This window comes from Chelmon rostratus, chromosome 16 (assembly GCF_017976325.1).
Source record: "Chelmon rostratus isolate fCheRos1 chromosome 16, fCheRos1.pri, whole genome shotgun sequence".
Lineage (NCBI taxonomy): Eukaryota > Metazoa > Chordata > Actinopteri > Chaetodontiformes > Chaetodontidae > Chelmon > Chelmon rostratus.
This window is the reverse complement of record NC_055673.1, coordinates 8,940,629-8,961,280: the sequence shown is the minus strand read 5'-3', so window position 1 is coordinate 8,961,280 and position 20,652 is coordinate 8,940,629. Positions and strand designations below refer to the sequence as shown.

General features: G+C 40.8%; 1 protein-coding gene across 6 annotated transcripts in view; it reads right to left on the bottom strand.

The window, feature by feature from the left end:
- Positions 1-18,668, bottom strand: part of LOC121619416 (sodium bicarbonate cotransporter 3-like) — a 43,653-nt gene extending 24,985 nt beyond the window's left edge. For 5 of the 6 annotated variants that reach the window (XM_041955124.1, XM_041955123.1, XM_041955122.1 and 2 more), the window contains exons 1-2: positions 18,549-18,668; positions 885-966 (exon numbers count right to left, since the gene is read on the bottom strand). In XM_041955124.1, the coding sequence (XP_041811058.1) occupies positions 885-966; positions 18,549-18,590 (124 nt within the window). In that variant the 5' untranslated portion in view covers positions 18,591-18,668. Of the gene's footprint in view, positions 1-884; positions 967-11,485; positions 11,621-18,548 lie in introns of those variants that run through there. The other variant, XM_041955119.1, reaches the window with a different exon arrangement.
- Between the last annotated feature and the right edge of the window lie 1,984 nt (positions 18,669-20,652).

The window sequence follows — 20,652 nt, the reverse complement described above, 5'->3', positions numbered from 1 at the left end:
TGAGAGGGAACCCAGGAGGAATGAAACCAAGATCCAGCACTAAGAGGAACGGGTAAGTGACATGCATGAGCAGCTGGAGAGAAACGGAGATGGAGAAAGGGGGGAAGAGGAAGAGAAAGAGAGGGAAAAGACACAGGAGATGAAAGAGGGTGGAGAGAAAAAAAGCAGAGGACTCCAGGGGTGTCACAATGGGAGAGAATGGAGGATATGAAGTGTGGTGGATCCACATAAAGACAGAGCAGTGAGCTGGAGGGGGGGACAGAGCGACAAGTAGCTGACACCTGAGGGAGATATTGTGGTGGTAATAACGTCTGTGGTGCTGCTACTTTCTCTGCAAGTCAACAACACTGACACTTCATAAGATGTCACTCTATACCCACTATCTCATCTTACCATTTTTTTTATAGAATATTTTCCCATCAACATACACCATAATATGACTATATATAGAAAACATAAAATCATCTTGTTCAGTGCAGCTATATCCAAACTTCTTCTTCACTTCTTCTTCTTCTTCACATATGTAAATTACATTTTCTTAGGTTTTAAATTACATTTTTCATGAAATCATTAATTGTGATTAATTGTCATTAATGTGATTGTACTGAAAGTCAGTAAATGATATTATTATTTCCTAACCCTACTACAAAATACCCAAAGCAACAAAATCAATCATAAGGGTCCTGAGTGTCTCAAGTTTGCTTAGCCTGATGTTGTAGACTTAGCCTGATCAGCAGCAAGTGAAAGAATGAATGAATATGAGTTTAATAGGAATTGAAAACAGAATCTTTCATACAGCATTTCACTTAATGCGTGCTGGCTTTGGAGTCGTTCCTTTCCGTCACTTAAAAAAGCACTTTAAGTCTCAGCAGCTTTAAACTTACTTTCCAAATCTTCCTTTTCATAGTTTGTGTGAGTGGTGAAGCTGGTCTTCCCATGGTCAACTATTGCCTCCTCATCCAGACCCTGAAAAAAAACAGAAGGAGAGAGAGGAAAAGATGCATGAGTATCATGTACAATGGTGTCTACTTTTTTTAAATAGTAATAGTCATACAGCTCACTGGACAATAATAGCTGCTCCCTCTTGAGTGTGAGTCCTGGGGAGATACCAGTGGACAAGACCCAATAGGAAAAAAAACACATTCATGTCTGACTTGCATTTGATAATAACAACAGACACAAAAGACATTCATTATGATGTGTCATCACTGCAATGGAGCACAGTATTAGCAGCAATGACAGACAATATATTTGAGTACAGCTTTAGTCCAACTTCTAAGAACTCCAACAGGCTGTCATCAAAAAGAAATAGATATGGAAGCTGAAGTAGGATTGCTGTGCGTTGATGACACCTCATTCGTTTTATCAGCTGTCACGACAGCAATGGAAGATATAGGATTGGTGAGGCACTGAAAGATGTAGTGAGTCTGGAAGCAGCAGAAGAATGTGGGGAAGCGACAGGGAGAGAAAAGACCCTGACTCTATCAGACTTCAGCTTTTTCAATAGTATTGGCACTAAGCAGAGTAGATTGGCAGAGACTGGCTTGGCTGTGATTAGACTGGAGGGAACACAGCATGGAGATCCTTCAGTTTCCTCCTCCACTCCAAATATGCGAATCACCTGTAGTGTGTAGGGAGGCCTGTTTGTTTCTTTTACCCATTTTTACACCATAGCTCTGGGTTTAAGCATGACAGTTAAGCAAACGAACTACTTTGGTTCTTTACATGCCAACAGCTACTACAAACAGCTCTTTTATCTCGACAAAATTTTATTATGTGTATTTAGTAAATAATTCATTAATCTGGTTTCATATATAGTCCAGAACAAAATTACATACTCTGACAAACAAGTTAAAACTGGCAGAAGATATTAACAATAAAAGCATTAATTATTTAGCAGATTAGCCACTCATGGTTTTCTTTATAGCCTGTACTGTATAATGCAGCAAGGTATCAATGGTACTTTATGAGGGTTTCAATTGGCTATTTTCCATAAGCCAATTTGTCTGTATCAGAAAATGTATTCATGGTTATAGTCTGTGCGATAAAGGTCGAGTCCCATACCAACATTAAGAGGCTGGCTACACTCATTAAAAAAAAAAAAACGTTGTGACCTTAGTGAAAGTAATTAGCCTGGTATCGCTGTCATTGAAACATCGAGAGATAGAAAGATCCAATTAGAGGAGACATAAAGACGTTGGGATCTGTAACAGCACAGGTACGTAATATTTTTTATTAAATCATACTGCCTTGACACAATTATTACAGTACCCAAACACACGTACAATTTGTTTACTTGTGAAGACACTCATGCCTCAGCTCCAAAACATAGCTTTGACCATCAGCAGTACATGCTTAACCTCAAAATTTAACCAGAGGTTAGCTCAATCCTAAATCTAACCTTAAACTCTAACTTAAACAGCTCTTGAAAAAGTGAACAACTTTAAACAGTTTAAAACTCACAGCTGGTTCTCACAAAGACACAAATGTAATTCAACACAAACACGCACACACACACACACACACAGGCAAAATAAACCGCCTTAACCCAAACCCAAGTTTGTCTGTTACTAACCTTGTTATTAGTGGTCCCTGACTCCCTGCCCTTAAGTGCCAGAACATTTAAGGCAGCCACAGAGACACTGTCTCCAATTACTGCTGCATGTGTGGTCAAAACAGATTTAAATGTGCGGGAGGAAGTCACTGGGTCTACCACCAGAATACAGCAACTGATACCAATGTTACTCCAGACCACAACCGCTAAAATAAAAGCAGACTCCTTTAGCTTCCTCTCATATCATTACATCACAGCACAGCATCAAATAAAGCCGACATGTCAAATGACTTCAACCCGCACACCAGTGGCACACTGCAGGCCCGTATCTGTGAGAGATTTGAATTTCGCACCTTAAATCACTGTAACACTTCCAGCTGTAATCTAAGACCACAAAGAAAATCGACAGAAGTCAGGCCAACTTGGCTCCATGATCCGTGTGTGTTTCAATGACACATGATGTATTGTGACCAGGATGGAAAAGCTTATTTTAGACAGACATTCATATAGGGTGTATAAATACCAAAGGGTCACTGTGAGCTAATGCTAGCCCTGACTGCCAGGCTGAAAAGACCAAGTTGAACTAGGGCTATATAGTAGTAAGTCTGCAACAGTGACAGTTTTTTGACAGCTTCTGCTTTGATAACAGGGTGGGACAGGTTGCGGAAAACAGTCCATGAAACTAAAAATGAATTTCCATGTATTTCAACTGAGCCCGAAAGTGATCAAAAACATACAATTCTATGAATCTTTAGACATCTAAAAGTCAGTCTTTTACATAGGCCATATAACATGACCAGACACTGCATTTCAAACACAACAAATGTGCTGTTTGCCTGCCTCATGTACACTTTGAAGCAACACAATCCCCAATTGGAGGATCCTTTCAATCCCTCCAACCAATCACAGAGAAGCCCTGCTGCCAAGCAGGAGAGAGGGGAAACAAAAGGTGACGATGTTAGCCACATACTGAAAGGATACGTGATACGTGGATGATCTGAGCCCAAACATGCAGCCACCTCCACCGACCACACTGTAGTTTCATTTTGATGGAAAGCACACACTCGATGTCCATTCCCTGTTCTCCCTGTTTCATTACAGCCTTACAACTATGTATATGTCTTCCGTGACATTCAGATTTCCACACATATATTACCATAATCATTCTCCTGTTAGAGCCCCACGTACAATGAATGATGCCATCTGTGACTGTGCTTGTGTGTGCACTTGTAAGCCTGTGTGTGTGTGTGTTTCTCAGCTGCTGGTGGATTTGCATGATAATGAGCCGTGTTGCTCTCTGACAGTGCCTTGATGAGGAGCGGTAATAATTCAGCTGCAGAGAGGGAGAGGAGCAGCAAGACATTAATCTATCTCTAGTAACTAGAGCTTTTCCCTCCCACAGCACACTACGGGCGAGTAAACTGACCAACAGTGACTGGACTGGACTGTTTCCTCCTGGTCATTAGTGATAGAGGTGGACTGGACACCATCTAGGCTTTCAGATCTAACAAACATTATGTTCAGCTGGTATATACTAAAGTATAAACATCTGTGCTTGATTCCTTGATAGCAGCTAATTGCGAATACTGTCAATTTAAACAACATTTTAACTGTACATATAAAACAAAGGTCTCCTTAAGGGTCAAAACAAGATTAAATGTCTTGTGGTGTGTCAATACCACTTTTCTTTTAATTTAAAAACAAATCAATTAATAGAGAAAGTTTTCAGAGAGAGTTTGGCTACTGACCAGAGTTCCAATTTCCCACTCTGTAGGAATCACATGAACCAATGTTTACAAGCAGGGCACACAAAGCTAGTGTTAAACAATTTCTGCTTCATGAGTATCGTCTTATTCCTAAGCTTCTTAAAATACCACTTCCGCAAATCTGTTAATTTTACTGTATAAACACCTGTTCATGTACAAACATCCATGATCATGTATTCTATGTATGTTGTCGTTATGCCAGTTTAGTGAAGTATCTGCACGTGTCAAAGTCTGTTGTGCCTTGGACCTGACATTGCTTGGTACAATTTAAGAACGCATGATGCAACCTGCCACATAGCTCTGTCCAAAATAAACCCCTAGTCTATCACCCGCAGTCCACGGGCCATGGAGGGCCATTATGTCCACAAAGCACAGCTGTGGTTAGGCTGTAGGAGCACTGCCAGAGGGGAGGGCTTGTAGCACAGAAAAAAATGCCAGCTGAGTAAGAAAAGCTGCCACATAGTGTAATCAATAGAGGACTGATGACAAAAGGCAGATGCGTGTCTGGCCATATCTACACAGCAAAGAAAGCCAGCCTTTATGTGCCTAGCACTGTTGTCTTTCCTACATGGATCCACGGACATCATTTGCGTCTAATCACTATGATTCTATGGTGTTCGATAGTACATCTGGATCAACAGAATAGTAACTAGACTATACAATAAGTGTCAACAAGTGGTCAAGATACAGAGATGGACACAGTGAATTCAAACGTAACCATGGTATGAGTTTAATCTGGAAACGTCTGTGGACTTGAATGTAAGCACAGTGTTTCCTGGCCTGTCAGTGTCCACTGAGACATGTGTGCAACCACACGACAGAGGCATTACTCACAGGATGCGCCACATTCTGCTCCCTCTGCCACTGACAAAACATATGCCAAGCACAGTGGGGAATTCTGATCAGAAGCTTCTTGATGTCATCAGGGACCATAATGTCACCTCTAGTCTGAGTTCAGAAGAACTGGAAACATGCATGGAGTGTGGTACAAGATAAGCCCTGCCTGGCTCAGTTCACTTACAGGGGCAAATGTGGACAAGTAGAGTGGGTTCCAAATAACAATCAAAGAGGGGTAAACAACACCAGCAGGCAACCTGCCAGGTGCCAACAGTGCCAACAAGTGCTTCATCATTTCTCATCTTTCTGTTCTCTAATCCTGCTACCCCTCATCCTCTATTCTTTCTCACATGGGTGCCTTGTGGGAATGCTGGTCCCAGACAACAATGATAAAATGTGGAAAAATCTGTGGAAAAATTTAAAAAAATCACGAATATCAAACACTGTTCTTTCAATATATTTTATAGCAACTTAATTATGGGATTTTTACAATTGCCCTAATTTATCTGCTCCCAACCAGATCTGTCAGCAAACAACATCAAGTCTAATATGAGTTTGAAAAGATTAATAATAAGTGAGACAAAATGACGCCAGTGGACTTGTAGACTTGTAGTGTTGCTGTAAATGCTGTGGCTTCATTGAATTCATGGTAGCTACAATGGATTCAAATACTGACCAGTCTAACACAGTAGAAAAACATATCAAGATATCCAAAGAAAATCCTCAAACCAGTCCTGCATAATGATCCCCTTGACTGTCTTGTCGCCTATATACCAACTTCCAATTTGTAAATCTTAAATGATTAATATGTAGGTTTCACCACCAAAACATACATTTGTCACAAATTGACTAAATTAAGTGAGAAGACTAGGCAATAACAATGCATTAAATGCATTAAAGTGGTAGCAGCCTATAAAACTCCATAGCAACATCACATTGATTAGCTACAGTCAGACAGTCAGCCAGCTGCATGAAATGCTGAATTCAGAATTTTAATACTGGTGGGAAAGCATTGCAATGAGTGCTCATCAGAGACAAAGACTCACTCAACAATTAATAAAACTGCTATTAAAGACTAACAGATCTATTGTGTGCTTTTCACATAGTATGTAAAATAATCCTTTATTAATCCCACCGCAGGGAAATTTACAGTGTTATTTTTCCAGTGTTAAGCCATGTTTCATGCTGTGAGGTGGTGGTCCACCCCTGTGTGCCTCAACTTCTCCCTCAGAAGCGTGGGCTGTATGGTTTTGCAGACGCTGGAGAAATCAAAAAACATGATTTTCACAGTGCTCCCAGCCTTCTCCAGGTGAGAGAGGGATATATGTAGGAGGCAGATGACAGCATCATCCACCCCAATGATGCCAGGCTGATAAGTGAACAGTAGTGGGTCCATTGATGGGCTCGCCACAGGGCGGAGATGGACAATGAGTCTTTGGCAATGGTACCAGGATGTTCTCCTCGGTTGTGGCACTCTGCCCAGCTTCACATTCAGGTTGAAAACGTGTTCAACTATTCAACACAACTGGTCTGCACAGGACTTGAGCTGATGCCATTCATATCAGCAGACTTTCTCACTTTAGTCTTCCTCACTTGGTTTGTTGTGAGGGACAAACTGGGGCAGGGGGGTGAAGTGCTGGAGGTTGTGGGTGGGGGAGTAGGGCACTGGACAGGAAATGCAGTGGATGCACAGGGTGGCTGTGAGTTAAATGTTGTGAGAAAGGGGATGTGGGTGGGGCAGCCGCAGGGGCAGCAGCAGGGAGGACTGGACAGGGGGAGGGGCAGATGACTGATCAAACCTACAGAAGAAAAAGTTCAGATCATTCAGGAACTGTCAGTCCCCCACAGGCTGGGAGGTGCGTTCCTTGTCACCAGAGATGGTTTTAAGGCCCCTCCAGACTCCACTGATTTGGTTGTGGTTGTTTGTGTTGTACCATCTTATCCTCCATCTTCCTCCTGTAACTTTTTTTCCCTCCCTGATTCCTTCTCAGCCGATTGTGTGAGACTGTCAATGTCGTCCCCTTGGGCATCATAAAATAATTCCTGCAAGGGCTGTCCACGAATACTTTGCAATACATAATCGTATTGTAAAAAACAAACAAGCAGACATTCAATTGTGAAAATGAATATTCAATTAAGGCAGCACTACTGCCATGGCTGTTTTTGCGTGGGCCTGGGCTGCTGCACTAAACGCACTGCATGACGGACAAGGCTCACACAACCAGAGTTTCTGTTATCTGTTCTGTTGAAGTCCGATGTATTGGAAATCCCTTTGGTCATAACGTCCAGTGCAAATACTTCCCAAGTTAGATGTGAAAATGTACTGGCTCTACACGCTGTTTTCCCCCTGCTACTTTTCTAATGTCTGCTCTCTCTCTCACTCCTCTCCTGGAGAAGTTTGTGATAACTGTTGGAACAGAGAAAGATGAACCAAGATTTAGGTTAGTTTTTTCATCATTTTATTTGTTTATTTTGTAAGGTATGGCATGCAGGAGTTGTGTCTGTAGCTTGCTTGTGACTGACTTGATGACATCACAGGCTGCCTCAGAGTTTGCAGAGGGGGGAATGTACACTGCGACTGAAATAACATGAACAAATTCCCTCGATAGTCGGGCTATCTAGACTGGCCAAAAATGACGTTTGATTATTCTTTCTGAAAAAACACTTGGGTTCAAACCATTTAAATATCTATTTTTGCACATTATAACCATGCAAGTTTATTGTTGTTGTTAGTGGAAATAAACCCTTAACTCACCGAATCAGGAGAGCAGCGAAAACAGTGTGTACAGCCATAATATATTCACATCCAACTCAGGAATTGTTTTCACCTGACATTATGGTGGAAGATTTAAATATGTTAGACTTCAACTGACTTTTCCAGTAAAAAAACAAAAACAAAAACAGTAACTTATGGGATAATGGCAATTCTGTCTTTTTTTTCAATTGGATTATTCAAATCTAGAATATTCAATGATAGGCCAACTCAATAGATATAATAGCTTAATGCTATTGGCTAACAAGTCAATGTCCTTACAGAGTTGTTCTGTAATAGTGATGTGTCCAGGGTTACACCAAATATGAATACAAAATGTTCTACTATAGTTTCTATGCTGTATACATGAGGGATAAAGGGCTGGAACAAATATTAATGAGTTAAGTGTGTCTGCATGTGAGGATTTTCACTGGCTTCTACAGCAGCTTAGGTTGTAAACTCACCAATGTGTTGGGTTTTATGCAGGGATTGGGATTTACCATTCACATGAACCTTTAAGAATAAACACAAGGCTTAGCATGTGCTCATCCAAAAACACTCTGTTTGAACTCATCATTGAACTTTAAACAAGGATTTCAACAAGTATGACATAAAGGTTGAAGATCCTTGAGGTCAAACACGATAAATGTATTTCCTTTCTTAAAAAACAATGGCAAAGCTGATTTTTCTCTAAGGTTCTATACATGACATTCACTGCGACAAGATGTTGCACTAGAGCACCAGCATATCAGACCAAAACCAATGGGCACACACCTGCACCTATAACAGCCATTACATCACTCTCGTCAAAACCACCAGACTCCATTGACAAAAGCAGCCATTTTACTGTGCAGATCATCGTAAAACATACTGCATTCAGACTCGACAGAAACAAAATAAAACTTACCAAAATCATTTCAGTCTCTCCACTGTTTCAAGAAACACTAACTCTGCTTTGCTTTTTTTCCCGCCACGCAGTACATTACTAGACTTCATTGACAAAAACAGTAATTCTACCTTGCAGATCATGTGTAACACATTTCATACAACTAAAACTCATTCAAACCATCTTGGTTAGTTTTTCCACTGTTCAAACAATCACCAACACTAGATTGGGCTAAATCATCCCTTAAATTCATGAATTTAGATGTGAAAATATTCTGGCTCTTCACGAAAATTCTCCCAAATCTCCAAGTCTTGTTGCTGAAACCTAGCGGCTAGCTGTCACTCAAAGCGGTCACATCCATAATTGCACATAACTTTGAGCATTAAAATAATTTAAACAACTGATTTATATAACAAGTCACCCTTGTACAGTTGTTATGAACAGGGAAGTTACCAATAGAGACCAAAAACATATTTTTGCAAACATGTTTATCTCTGCTGTGAAGTTGGGCATGTTAATATGGGGGTCTGTGGAGATTGACTTGCTTTTGGAGCGGGGCTCAAGTGGCCATTTGAGGGACTGCAGTTTTTGACATCTCTGCGTTGGCTTCAGTTTTCAGGCCCTGAGGTTTCTGCTTGAGGTGCACGATTCAAACTGCACTGTGCCATCTTGATTTTACAGCGCAGTGTAAGAGGTCACTCTCTTCGAATCTTTATAATTGACCAACAGTTTCACAGGAAAGGACTCACGTGCACTAACATGCACACGGGCCGGAACAGAGAAGCTCAGATTACACAAATACACACACAAAGGGAGTGTGACTTCATTCTCAGCCATGACTCTAGGATTGCAAATGATTGTTTGCAACCATTTTAATATTAAAAATATCATACAAATCCAGCATTGTTTACATCCATGTTTATGAGAAAGCAGTCTTCTTCTCTCCTGTGTTTGCCACCATAACTTTACCGTCACCTGTAGATCAGTGGAATAGTGTGAGAACTTTGGAAGGGATGTGTATCACGTCGCCCACGACCTCGTGCAGGTGGACTAGACAAACAAAACTCGGACCCACGCATAGAAAAGAACTGCTCCATAGTGCTACTACAGGCCAACTTATCATGTCAGCTTTGCATTTTGACGCAAAGTCGTTTTTCACTGACAGCATGTAGCTGAACCTCACATCTGTTAGATGCATGTTTGTGTGGGAGTGATTTAACCAAATAGCAGCCAAACCCCTCTGCAGCCAACCAGACAGTGAATGAAACAACCAGCCACCCAACAAGCCAGCAGGCCTGGTTCCCTCTAATCGCAGTTCTTTGCCAGCCTTGCTTTACTGGGACCTGGTCCAATTGCTAGAGACTGACGTAAGAGATGTGTTACATAGTGAGAGACCTGTCACTTGAGATTACTATTTATCTCTCTGTGTCACACTGCCAAATGCACAATTGCATATTAGGGATGAGAATATTGACATATATTTACTGCCAATTGAGGTTAAATTATGTAACCAATTAAATTATTTCTGAAAACAGAGAGATAATGGAGACAGGCAACTGAGAGATTATAAATTGCTGCTAACCAAGTGGTGTACATTACTTTATATGTACAAATCGTGTTACATAATTTGGTCTTTTCAGAAAGGCAACATCCATGTTGCTTAGCTGGTGCTGGGTAACAAAACATAAACATAGAGAAAACAATTATAGAATCTGATCAGGCAGCTTTACATTGCTGACTTGTGCTGACTAGCGATTCAACTATTTCCCTCCATGAAGCCTCACCACATTTGAACAGGGCACAACTAAGAAGGCAGTCAGTAGCTCGTGTCGTGTATCTAATGTCGTCTGAGTGAAGATGTAGTTTAACCTCAAGTTTTAAGAGCTGGGAAGATATTTCACTAGCAGAAACACTGAAAAACAAACAGATAATTATAGTTTCCATTGGATGTAATCAATATTTCCAAACATGCACACACTTTGCATGAACACATACATAAAAACACAAAGATGGAAGCCATCCCCTCTCTCTGCCTCAAAATATTTTCCTCTTTACGTGTGTTGGCCATTGCTTCCACTCTGGGCAAAGAATTTTTTGGAGTTTATGCTTTTAGCTAGACTTAATTGAAACAAGTATTTCATTTCCTTTCACGTCAGCCAGTAAACAATCATCTCCATTGACAGCATGCACCTTGTTTGGATTCAGCTACCTTGGCAGACCAATTTTTCATCCTCCTCTCCCTGACACTCCTCGTCTCTCTCCTCTTTCCTCCCTTTTCTCCTTGTCCCACTCCTTCAAGCAGCCATAACTGTCTGTGTCGGCTTCCTCTCAGTCCCGCTCCTTGAGGCGATTAAAGAGTACAAGGGAAACGTTTCCATTTCAAGAGGCATGTCCGATAAGCCAACATCTCCTCACCCTTCTTTCACCTTATCCCCCTCATGCCCACACCACTGCCTTTTTTTTCCTCTGGTTAAAATGTACAGACCACCTGCCCTATTCATTAGCACAGACCATGGCTACACTCTGCCGTGGAAGAACACAAGAGGAAGAGCCAATATAAACACAAACACACACCAATAAAGCTGCACACACACACACACAGCCACTTGATCCTGTGCGAGTGCACCATGACAGTCAAGCACACATAAAGCAACACACACACACACACACAAACACAGGACCAGACGTACCGTAAGCACATGCTCCCCTTCGCTCTGTTCATCCATTTAGACTAAAACATCAAAGCAAATGCAGCAGGGATGTTAGCCAGTTCCTTCTTTATGCTGGTTATATCTGTTGCAGAAGGTGCGTGTGTGTGAGCTAAGCGCTACCAGAGACCCCGTCGCACTTGTCTGTTACCTCTTCCTCCGCTCATCTCTTTATACAGAGAGAGGAAGAGAGAGAGGGAACGGGCTGCTTCAGAACGCACCGTGCTCTGCTCTACCCTGTCAGCCCGCTCTTTGCTCAGCAGCCAATCCCACCATGCCACCATGAATATTTCATTCGCCCAGCCAAGAGCCTAAAAACACACACATACACACCACCACACGTAGGACACACACACACATTTGGAGGACATTCAAATGCTCACCCGCTGAGGTATTCAGGTCACAAATGAAGAACCACCCACCAACACAGATAAATAGAAGCACACGTGAGGGCTCGGCATTCCTCTGAGGGTGCAGTGAATTGAAAAAGAGCAGATAGCTGTGCATTCATTAAGATTCCAAATGACTTCGACATTCACAATCCTTATCACAGCCTGAAGGTTGGACATGTCATTCAACAACCTGTAATTTCACAAAGAACTGTGGGTCATTTGTTTCCACTCCATAACGACAAGTTATATGAGTAGGGCAAAAATAACATATTGCTGAAACCTAAGCAGTAAATAATTTTTACATCAAGGAGACACTGTGGATCCCAGTCCAGTCCAGAGATACTCTGTATGGCATTCAAAACAGCGCCGGGCAGCTCCAAGCAGACTAACCACAAAACCATAAAGTCACAGGTGAAACCAACCACCCCCCAAAAAAGATACCCCTGGTAATGAGGGGTAAAGAGAGTGCATGAAATTAAATAGCAAGAGTGACATCTAAAGGCTGAGTTGCGGCATCAGGCAGATTTAACTAAACAATCTGAGATCTTGTGCAGACTGAACAAAAAAGCAAGACCATACGCACTACCATCAATAATCTATCACATCATCATTTTCAAGTAAAATCTTATAGCAAACTGACATTAAGTAAATAAGGATTTACATAAGATTATACAGCTTTACCTTAATGCGGGGCTGCATCTAACCATTATTTTTTTATTACTGATTAATATGACAATTTAAAGCACAGAGTAATAGTAAAAAAGGTACATCACATTTTCTCAGAGCACAGGATGACTTTTACAAATTACTTTCTTCCCCGAGTAACAGTCCAAACCCAAAAATTATTATGTTTACTAGATTGAAGACAAGGAAAAGCAGCAATTTCTCACATCTGAGGAGCTGGTGTCATAAAACACAATTTATCTTGATAAAGGATATAATTCATCTTTCAGCTGTCTCTTTACACCTCTTCTTTATACAAGATTACAGTTTGTATGGAAGGAAATGCACTGTTGAATGCGAATGCTGCATAACTGCTGGTGTGAAGTTGTACTGTACTTTAAATCAAATGTTCTCGCATGCCAAAAACCTCAACAGCCATCATTACATGTATCAAGCGGACAGGACAAAAGCAGAGCCATGCCTGGTATTGTTGGTCATGGTATTGTTACTGGTAAACTCAACATGGTCTGTAAAAACTGTGATTGCATTTAGGTTTTGCACAAGGCAAACATTTTATCTTTCTGTTCATTGTTCTTTGTGGTCAGCTACAAATATAATTATTGTTTAGTAGTTCTGTATTATGAAAATACAGCGTGCATCAGTTTTCCTCATAACATTTGGTATTGTGCCCCATACTATTTTGTATGTAGAGAGAAAGAAGTGTCATGTGGATGCATTATGTTGGGAAGCTGTGAACAGCATTTTGACAGCCTCTCTTCATCTCCAGCATTAACAAAATAGTTCTAAGAACATTCCTAATCCCAGCCACAAGCATATTTGACATATGAGGCATCCACTTTATATATAAAAAAAAGAAAAATATGTTTTCTCCAAACCAAATGCATTCCCAACTGTAATTACTTCAATAACAGAACTTCTAATGCAAACCACATGACAGTGTTCTAAAAGAGCAAGGGCCAGGTTATGCTTGAAAAGAAACGGTTCATGCAATATAACTTTGCTGTCCAATCACATCAGAAATGAGAAGTGTTCGTACACAGCTGTTCCAACCAGTCAGAGGCTGGATGAATAGCTGGTGGTCATAGAGAGGGGGAAATCTTAATTATTAGGATAACGGCGCAGATGTTCAGACAGTCTCTCCTGAAAGGCATTCGTAGTGCTGCACTCTTACTTACATGAAAGGTGCATAAATAATGAAAAAAAGAGTGAGGTAGACTATACACTTCCACATATCTGACCAATCACTGCATGAAGTGACCACGAATGTCCGATTGTCATTTTCAGAAGGTTGTTAGATACTCCCCAGTTCTTAAGTCAGAAAGGTGTGAGGAGGAGGGGGTTTCCAAAGCTTTTCAACTAGCCAACAAGCAGTTCTGATTAAGCATATTGGAGCCTTAAGTTATATACTGATCTAATATGTGTCAAGTTAAACCGATTATATATCCATATACAATATTGAGGACTGCAATAAATTATGCTTTTCATGACCTATTAATCTGCCAGTTTATATTTGTGATTGTTAGGCCTCCGAACTTGTTTGATCAACAAAAGCTGTGAAAAAAGCCAGTCACAATTTCTCAAACCTCAAGATGAAAGGCATGAACCTGCTTGTATTGCTGATGAGCAGTCCAAAATCCAAAGACATTCAGCTTTCTATGAGGTCAGACAGAAAAATGAACAAGCTGTCACATTTTAGAAGCTGGACCAAGAGAATGTTAGACTTTTTTTCTTGAAAACTGACTACAACTATTAATGACCTTAATAGTTCCATTATTGTTTTTTCTGTCAATCTACCCATCACTTACTTGACTAATTGTTTTAGCTCTAAACACATCCATCCACACATACAGTTAGCCATCCTCTGATTTCCACTTATGAGGGAAGACAGAAAGATTTTTCTGGCACTGGGTTGCGTGTGCACCTCCCACTGAACACACAAGAAACAAAGGTTACCTCCTATGTTTTACAGTATCACCGCACAACAGAAAACCGAGCTCCCATTACTAGCAACCTTCAAGACTCAGACCACACTTAGCCGCATTATTGGATTGATGAGTTTTCTAAGTTTTCCTGTAATTGGATGAGCTTTCAAATCCTCTTTGTACACATGGCAGACAACAGTATAACACTGTTTAGATCAGTGCTGTCTTGGGCCCTTTGATCTGCTTTTCTGTCTTTTACACTCATGGACCTTTAGTGCAATGTTCTGTCCACACGCAAGCTTCAAAATGTTACAGTCAACGCAGTCAGTGGGGCTGACATTAAAGATCTCCCAGCAATGATCTAGAAGCTAGAAAAGTAGGGTAGTGATCAAATGTTACTGCTTTAAATTCCCTGACTAGTTGGAGAAATCTGGGTGGCTGAGGTAAATGAAAGACAATCTCTCCTACCTACACAGCTACTGTTTGTAAATGCATTGAAATGAGTGAATGTGAGGCACAAAGTTGGAAAAAATGGCCAACTATGCTACCTTCCTGTGTAAAAACAAAATAATTATTCTTCTTTGAATCAAAAATGAACCCAGGGGCAATGGTGCACATAACTGTCACATTCTATTGAGTGGACTTCATCATTGCCTCCGCAAAGCCCTTAAAAGCTTGTGGCCTATTGTACTGTTTAATCACATCCTACTTTCTGAAAGTACATTTCAGTCTTAGAGAAAGTACATTGGGTACAATATAAACCGGCTTGTTGTTGTGTACACCAATTAGTCTATAGCTGGTTCAGCAGGAATTTGTTATCTTTATCATACTATCATTGTATAGCTGAGCAGTACAGAACAGAGCACAATAAGACGGTCAAAGAGGCTCATTCTGTGCAATTAGCCCATCAAAGCAATACCATGCAGTGAGTGAGCTTCATAAAACACTCACTAACGCTGGCAGTAAGTGCTGAGCCAATAATAGTCCAGGTCACAGAGCCTACACTGGTTGGACTTAAACCCTCTTTCAGTAGTAGAACAACAGGAGGCTCAAATCCCTCTTCTCCTGGCAAGCAGGCAAACACCTGAGGTAAAATTCTATGAAAGCTCACACTGTTGGACCAAGTTAGCATAGGTGATAAACAGAGTTCAGGGTGAGTTCAGAGTTCAGAATGACAGTAAGTGCGCAATTTCTGTCAAAAATACAACACATACAACACATGGGCCTAACATAAAAAAGGAAAACCTGGTGGTCCATAGGTAAGTCATTACAACAAATCATGGTTTGTGAGAGTTTTTGAAGAGTTTTTGGGTCAGAAAAAAGAATGTAACCGATCTTTTCAGTAAACATCAGACAACCCATTAGACTGCGTAAACAATGGGCTTACTCTTAGAAGAGGTTAAACATACAAAACATAGCTGCAGAGGGAATTGTCCATTAAAATCATTGTTTTAAAACTGTAAGAAATGCATCTCTAAGGCCAGAAATTTACTTACTTTTTAACCATGCCTTCATGCAGACAACTGGCTGCATCATGAACATAATTGATCATATACTTGCCTACGTACTACACATGTGACTGGAGGATACCACTGGAGGGCACACCAGACCATAGAAAACTTCTGGATTCGCATGATGAAAACAAAAAAACATGGTGATACTCAAGATTATTATTTTGTTAATTCTGGTATCGTGGCAGAAGACGCAACAGCAGCGCCACTGTAGATGGTCTGAAGGCACTGAAGCACATCTTGACAATGGCGAGTACGATTCTCTCATTCTGCCAATGTGAGAAACTGACGAGAAATACCACCAGTATTTTAAAAAATGACCGCCACACAACACACACACAGTGAGCCAGTCAGTTCTCCATCATCCTCTGCTTTCTGCTACCATCCCCATACTGCCCCTACACTGGCTGTACCATGTATTTACGTATTGCATCAAGTACACTTAGTGTTAAATTCTGAGGACAGTGCACAGTCAATGCTCCAAACAGAGGCAGGATACATGAGGCAGCCATCATGTGCTGTTAAAAGCAAGCGTAACCCTGGCCTTATACTGGCAACTTCAACACAAAGTCGAGTCCTTTAAGTAGCCCTCTAGAAAAATGCCACAAACGCAGCCTCAGGTGATCATTGGTGATATTTAGGTATGTTAATTCTTGGTATGACTAATTGCTCAAGCCCAAGCTGTATAAAAGATCCGCATTTTCTTTAATTTTTTCACATCCTTCCTTCATGTCAGTTCCTTTCCTCCTCACTAATTGGCACTTGTTTTCACCCTTTGTCAACCCTTGTTCACCTGATTACATTCACCTGATCCCTCCTTACTTAAAGACTATACGCCCTCTCGCTCACCTTGTCACCTTTGCATGGGGAGGCAGTTCTGGGAAGAGGAATTTATCTAAATCTTTAGCTCTTATCCTATGTCCGTGTTAGTTTAACAGAGAACCCAATTTATCCTTATTTCTTTAAGATTGGCATGTAAGGGTTATTTGACTTGCTGTGTTAAGTTTTAATTGTGTATATATATTTCTTTCAGATTCAACAGCCCGTGTGTGTCTTGTTCTCCCTTCATGTTCCTGAATGCAATTCCTTTGACTTTTGGAGAAAAATTAATTGTTTTTGAGGAGTGCATTCTGATCTCAGTGTCACTTTGAACATGACATTTTTAAAGACCCCTAACATAAAAATAACAAGAGTTTCTTGTTGAAACCAGACTTGTGTTTCTTAAACATGCATACACAAGCTGACTGTCAGACTCAAAAGTTCAACAATGGTGTGTTGTTTGGGATGAGCAGTTTCAGGGGTACAAGGTTAATTTGCTCATTTTTAGGCATCAGGCAGTTGAATTACTGCCTGAAAGGTCATGTGTCACAGTGAATGCATTGACTTTCATAGCCAAGGAAGAAGTAGAGTTATCCAGCAACCTTTCCAATGGGGAGCCAGGGGTCAAGTTTCCTCTGATGCATGTTCACACATATCTCGGTACACACTGTGGTGGACAACCCTACAACAGCACTGATGTCAGTCAGCATGCATTTTAAACTTAGCACTGCAACCAGCTTCTTTTTAGGGCTTGTTCACGCCGCTGTGTGATGCTCATCAGCGCATCTGAGACTAAAGTTACACCCAACAGACAGGATGTGGGTCTCTAACTTACTCACCCACAACTGTTAAAACATCACACTGAAAAGGGTCTGGTGATGTTAACCTACTGCAGCTCACACGCCTGCTACTGCGCGAAATAATGTGTCTTCCAGTCCGATGTCTGCTCTCCTTTTCACTCGCACACACGCTTTCACAGTAAAATTAGCAGCATTTCCTGACTTGGACATGTCACAAAGCTGATCTATTTTGGGCGCATTTGATATGCAAATGAGCCCTTTATTTCTATAAAAGTACGAGCAGATCTTGCCAAGTGACTAGCTGGGACACATCAAGTAACAGACGAGTAAACCTGTTGAACGTGAGGGGGGAACGCTATAAAGCTGGCACAAAGCTATGAAACGTTAATTACAGACATTATAAACTAGTGTCAGGCTAACTCAGGCAACAGCAGCGGCTTATTTAAAGTTAATTGTGTTTATGTTTTAGTTTGGACACACATTAATGCCCGCACTTGCAAGCAAACAGGACACATTTTAATTTAACTAACGTTACGGTTAATAACGTCACCGAACAGGCATGACTGTGCTCGTGCCCGGCTAATTCATTAACGTTAGCAAGTAACGCTAACTGAAAAGAAATGAAGACGAACCAAGCGGCCAAACTGGGCAGGGAACCAGATTTCTGTAAAATACATACTTGAATGGACGCTTTCGCTGACTTAACAAGAGACCTGGATACAACTTGTACCCATGCCACGTGTCAGAAGTAGAAGCCGGCTAACAATAGCAGCCGCCGGATGGTGCCTCACTGAATCTGACTCCCAAGCATCCCTCGTACTTCCACGGCTGCTTGGCAAACAGGGGACACATACGGACAAAGAGCCATACAAATATAATGGTGGGCCAGCGGTTAAGTGTGTTGGGCGGGTACTTACTGTTCTCAAGAGGGGCCTCATTTGTTCCGAAGGTTCGTCCATTTCACCTGGTGCCGGTCTTCTGCACACCGTTAGCGCTTTATCTTTATATTTTCTACCGGTTGATGTGTGGAGGAGACCGGTTTGGTTGACACTTGTGTGTACTGAGGACTTGCTGTGCTTTCCCTAACGACGCGTAAGGACACGCCTCTAAAATGATTGACAGTACCTGATTACCAATTCGCCTTCAATGCCTGGCGTTCTCAGCCAATCAAAAGCGAAAACGCAACGATGAGGGCGGGGGCTATTTTCCTTGTCGCCTCAAAGTCCCAAGCGGGCTTTTTGTTATTTTTTTTTTCTTTAATTTTGCAAAATGTGGCACAGTAATACACCAATGAGCCTTGGTTGGACAGATGTGAAATATTAAAACACATAAAACTTCATTTTGAATTCTAGTTTAGATCCCCAAGTTTTGTCACGTTGAATACTACTATGCTGCGTTTGATTTTTTTGGCACATTATTGCGCGAATGAAGACTAAGAACAGCCAGGTGCAGGATATATATTTTGATTGTTATGCATTATGTTTTTTTGTTTGTTTGTTTTTTTTGTGTGTGTGTAACTTTTAAGCTCCTGACAGGAAAAGTCTGTGATGGAAAACTAAAGTAGCCATCACAATAATTCAAAAACAGTGGATAGGACACTGCTACTGTTCCCTAACTGTCTGACAGGACTAAGACAACAACCAAATGCATCCTATTTTGATGCTGTTAAATATGTATTTACTCAAGCAGTATTAACACATCTAAAAACATATGTTCTTATTTGTATTTGTAACAAGCAAACAGTTGACAAACACAGAATTCCATATAAAACATTTTATATAAAATATACCTGTAATAATGAACCCATATATATCATATCGTCAGATATGGTTTCGTTCAAGAAGTTCGCTAAAGGCAAAAAAAGAAAAAAACATATTGTTTGAAGATGATTAGTTACCTGAAGTTCAACAATGACAAATTAACTGCACAAACTTGAAATTAAATTCTTCCTGTAAACCTGCAGCATAAAACCACCTTTTCATGCACTAAAACATTGATACAACCATGTAATGATGAATTTTGACCAGCAGGTGGCAATGCTGTATCAGACATTTTTGTTCGATCACGTAAGACAGAAGTTGGTTGCAAGATATAAACATGTTTAATTCACTCCTCGGAAATAATCTTTCAGTTCTGTTTTATTCATGGTCATTGAGTCTACGTAACATGTAAAGTGAAATGGCCTGTAATAGCCTAAACACTTTTTAAACCTAAATCTAAAAATGCTTGGTGGATCACAAACAAAGCTTTTGATGGAAGAATGCATTTTGAGACTCATTTTGAGTGTAAAATATGCTAGGTTTGGTTGGTGTAGCAACACGATGGCCTCTGCAGTTACCTTTAATGACCTAGCTCAGGTTGCATATGTAGGACAAGCTTTATTCCACGTCAATGGGGTTTAGCACAGACTCTAAAAAAGAGAAAGTTAACTTCTGCCATAATAACAGTAAACACCTTCAGTCATGTGCACAGGCCTATTATGAAATCACGTTGTGATCATGTCATAAATTTAACTGTCAAATGCAATAGTTGGAGAAGAAATCAGCAAGGTGCAAACAGCAAAAGCAGTCTGCTCTTCCAGAAGAGTTCACTGGTGTCTTCCTTTAAATAGAGCCCATTCCTCACCCGCCCATCAACCTCCGGCATAATCACGCGGCAGTTCAGAAATAGAACCGCGAGGTGGGAGATCAAACTATCACCTCTTAATTGTACCCTGAGTCTTAAAGATGCTGAGAGCCCATTAGCGCACAAAGAAGAGTGCTGTGTACCGCTCCTGAAACATGCATCCACATAATGCAGCTGGGAGATGAGTCAGAAGTTAGACAAGTGGAAGAAGCACCACACTGGCATCCACCTGTGCTGGGACCAACGTAAAGAGATGCAGACTGCAAGGTGTGGTGAAGAGGAGGAGGAAAAAGAAAGTTTTCTCTTTGAAAGCTGAAGGAAGAGCTGTATTAAACTTACTGCAGTAAATTAAAGCCTTTGTTTCTTTATGTCAAATGCAATATCCAGAATTAAAGG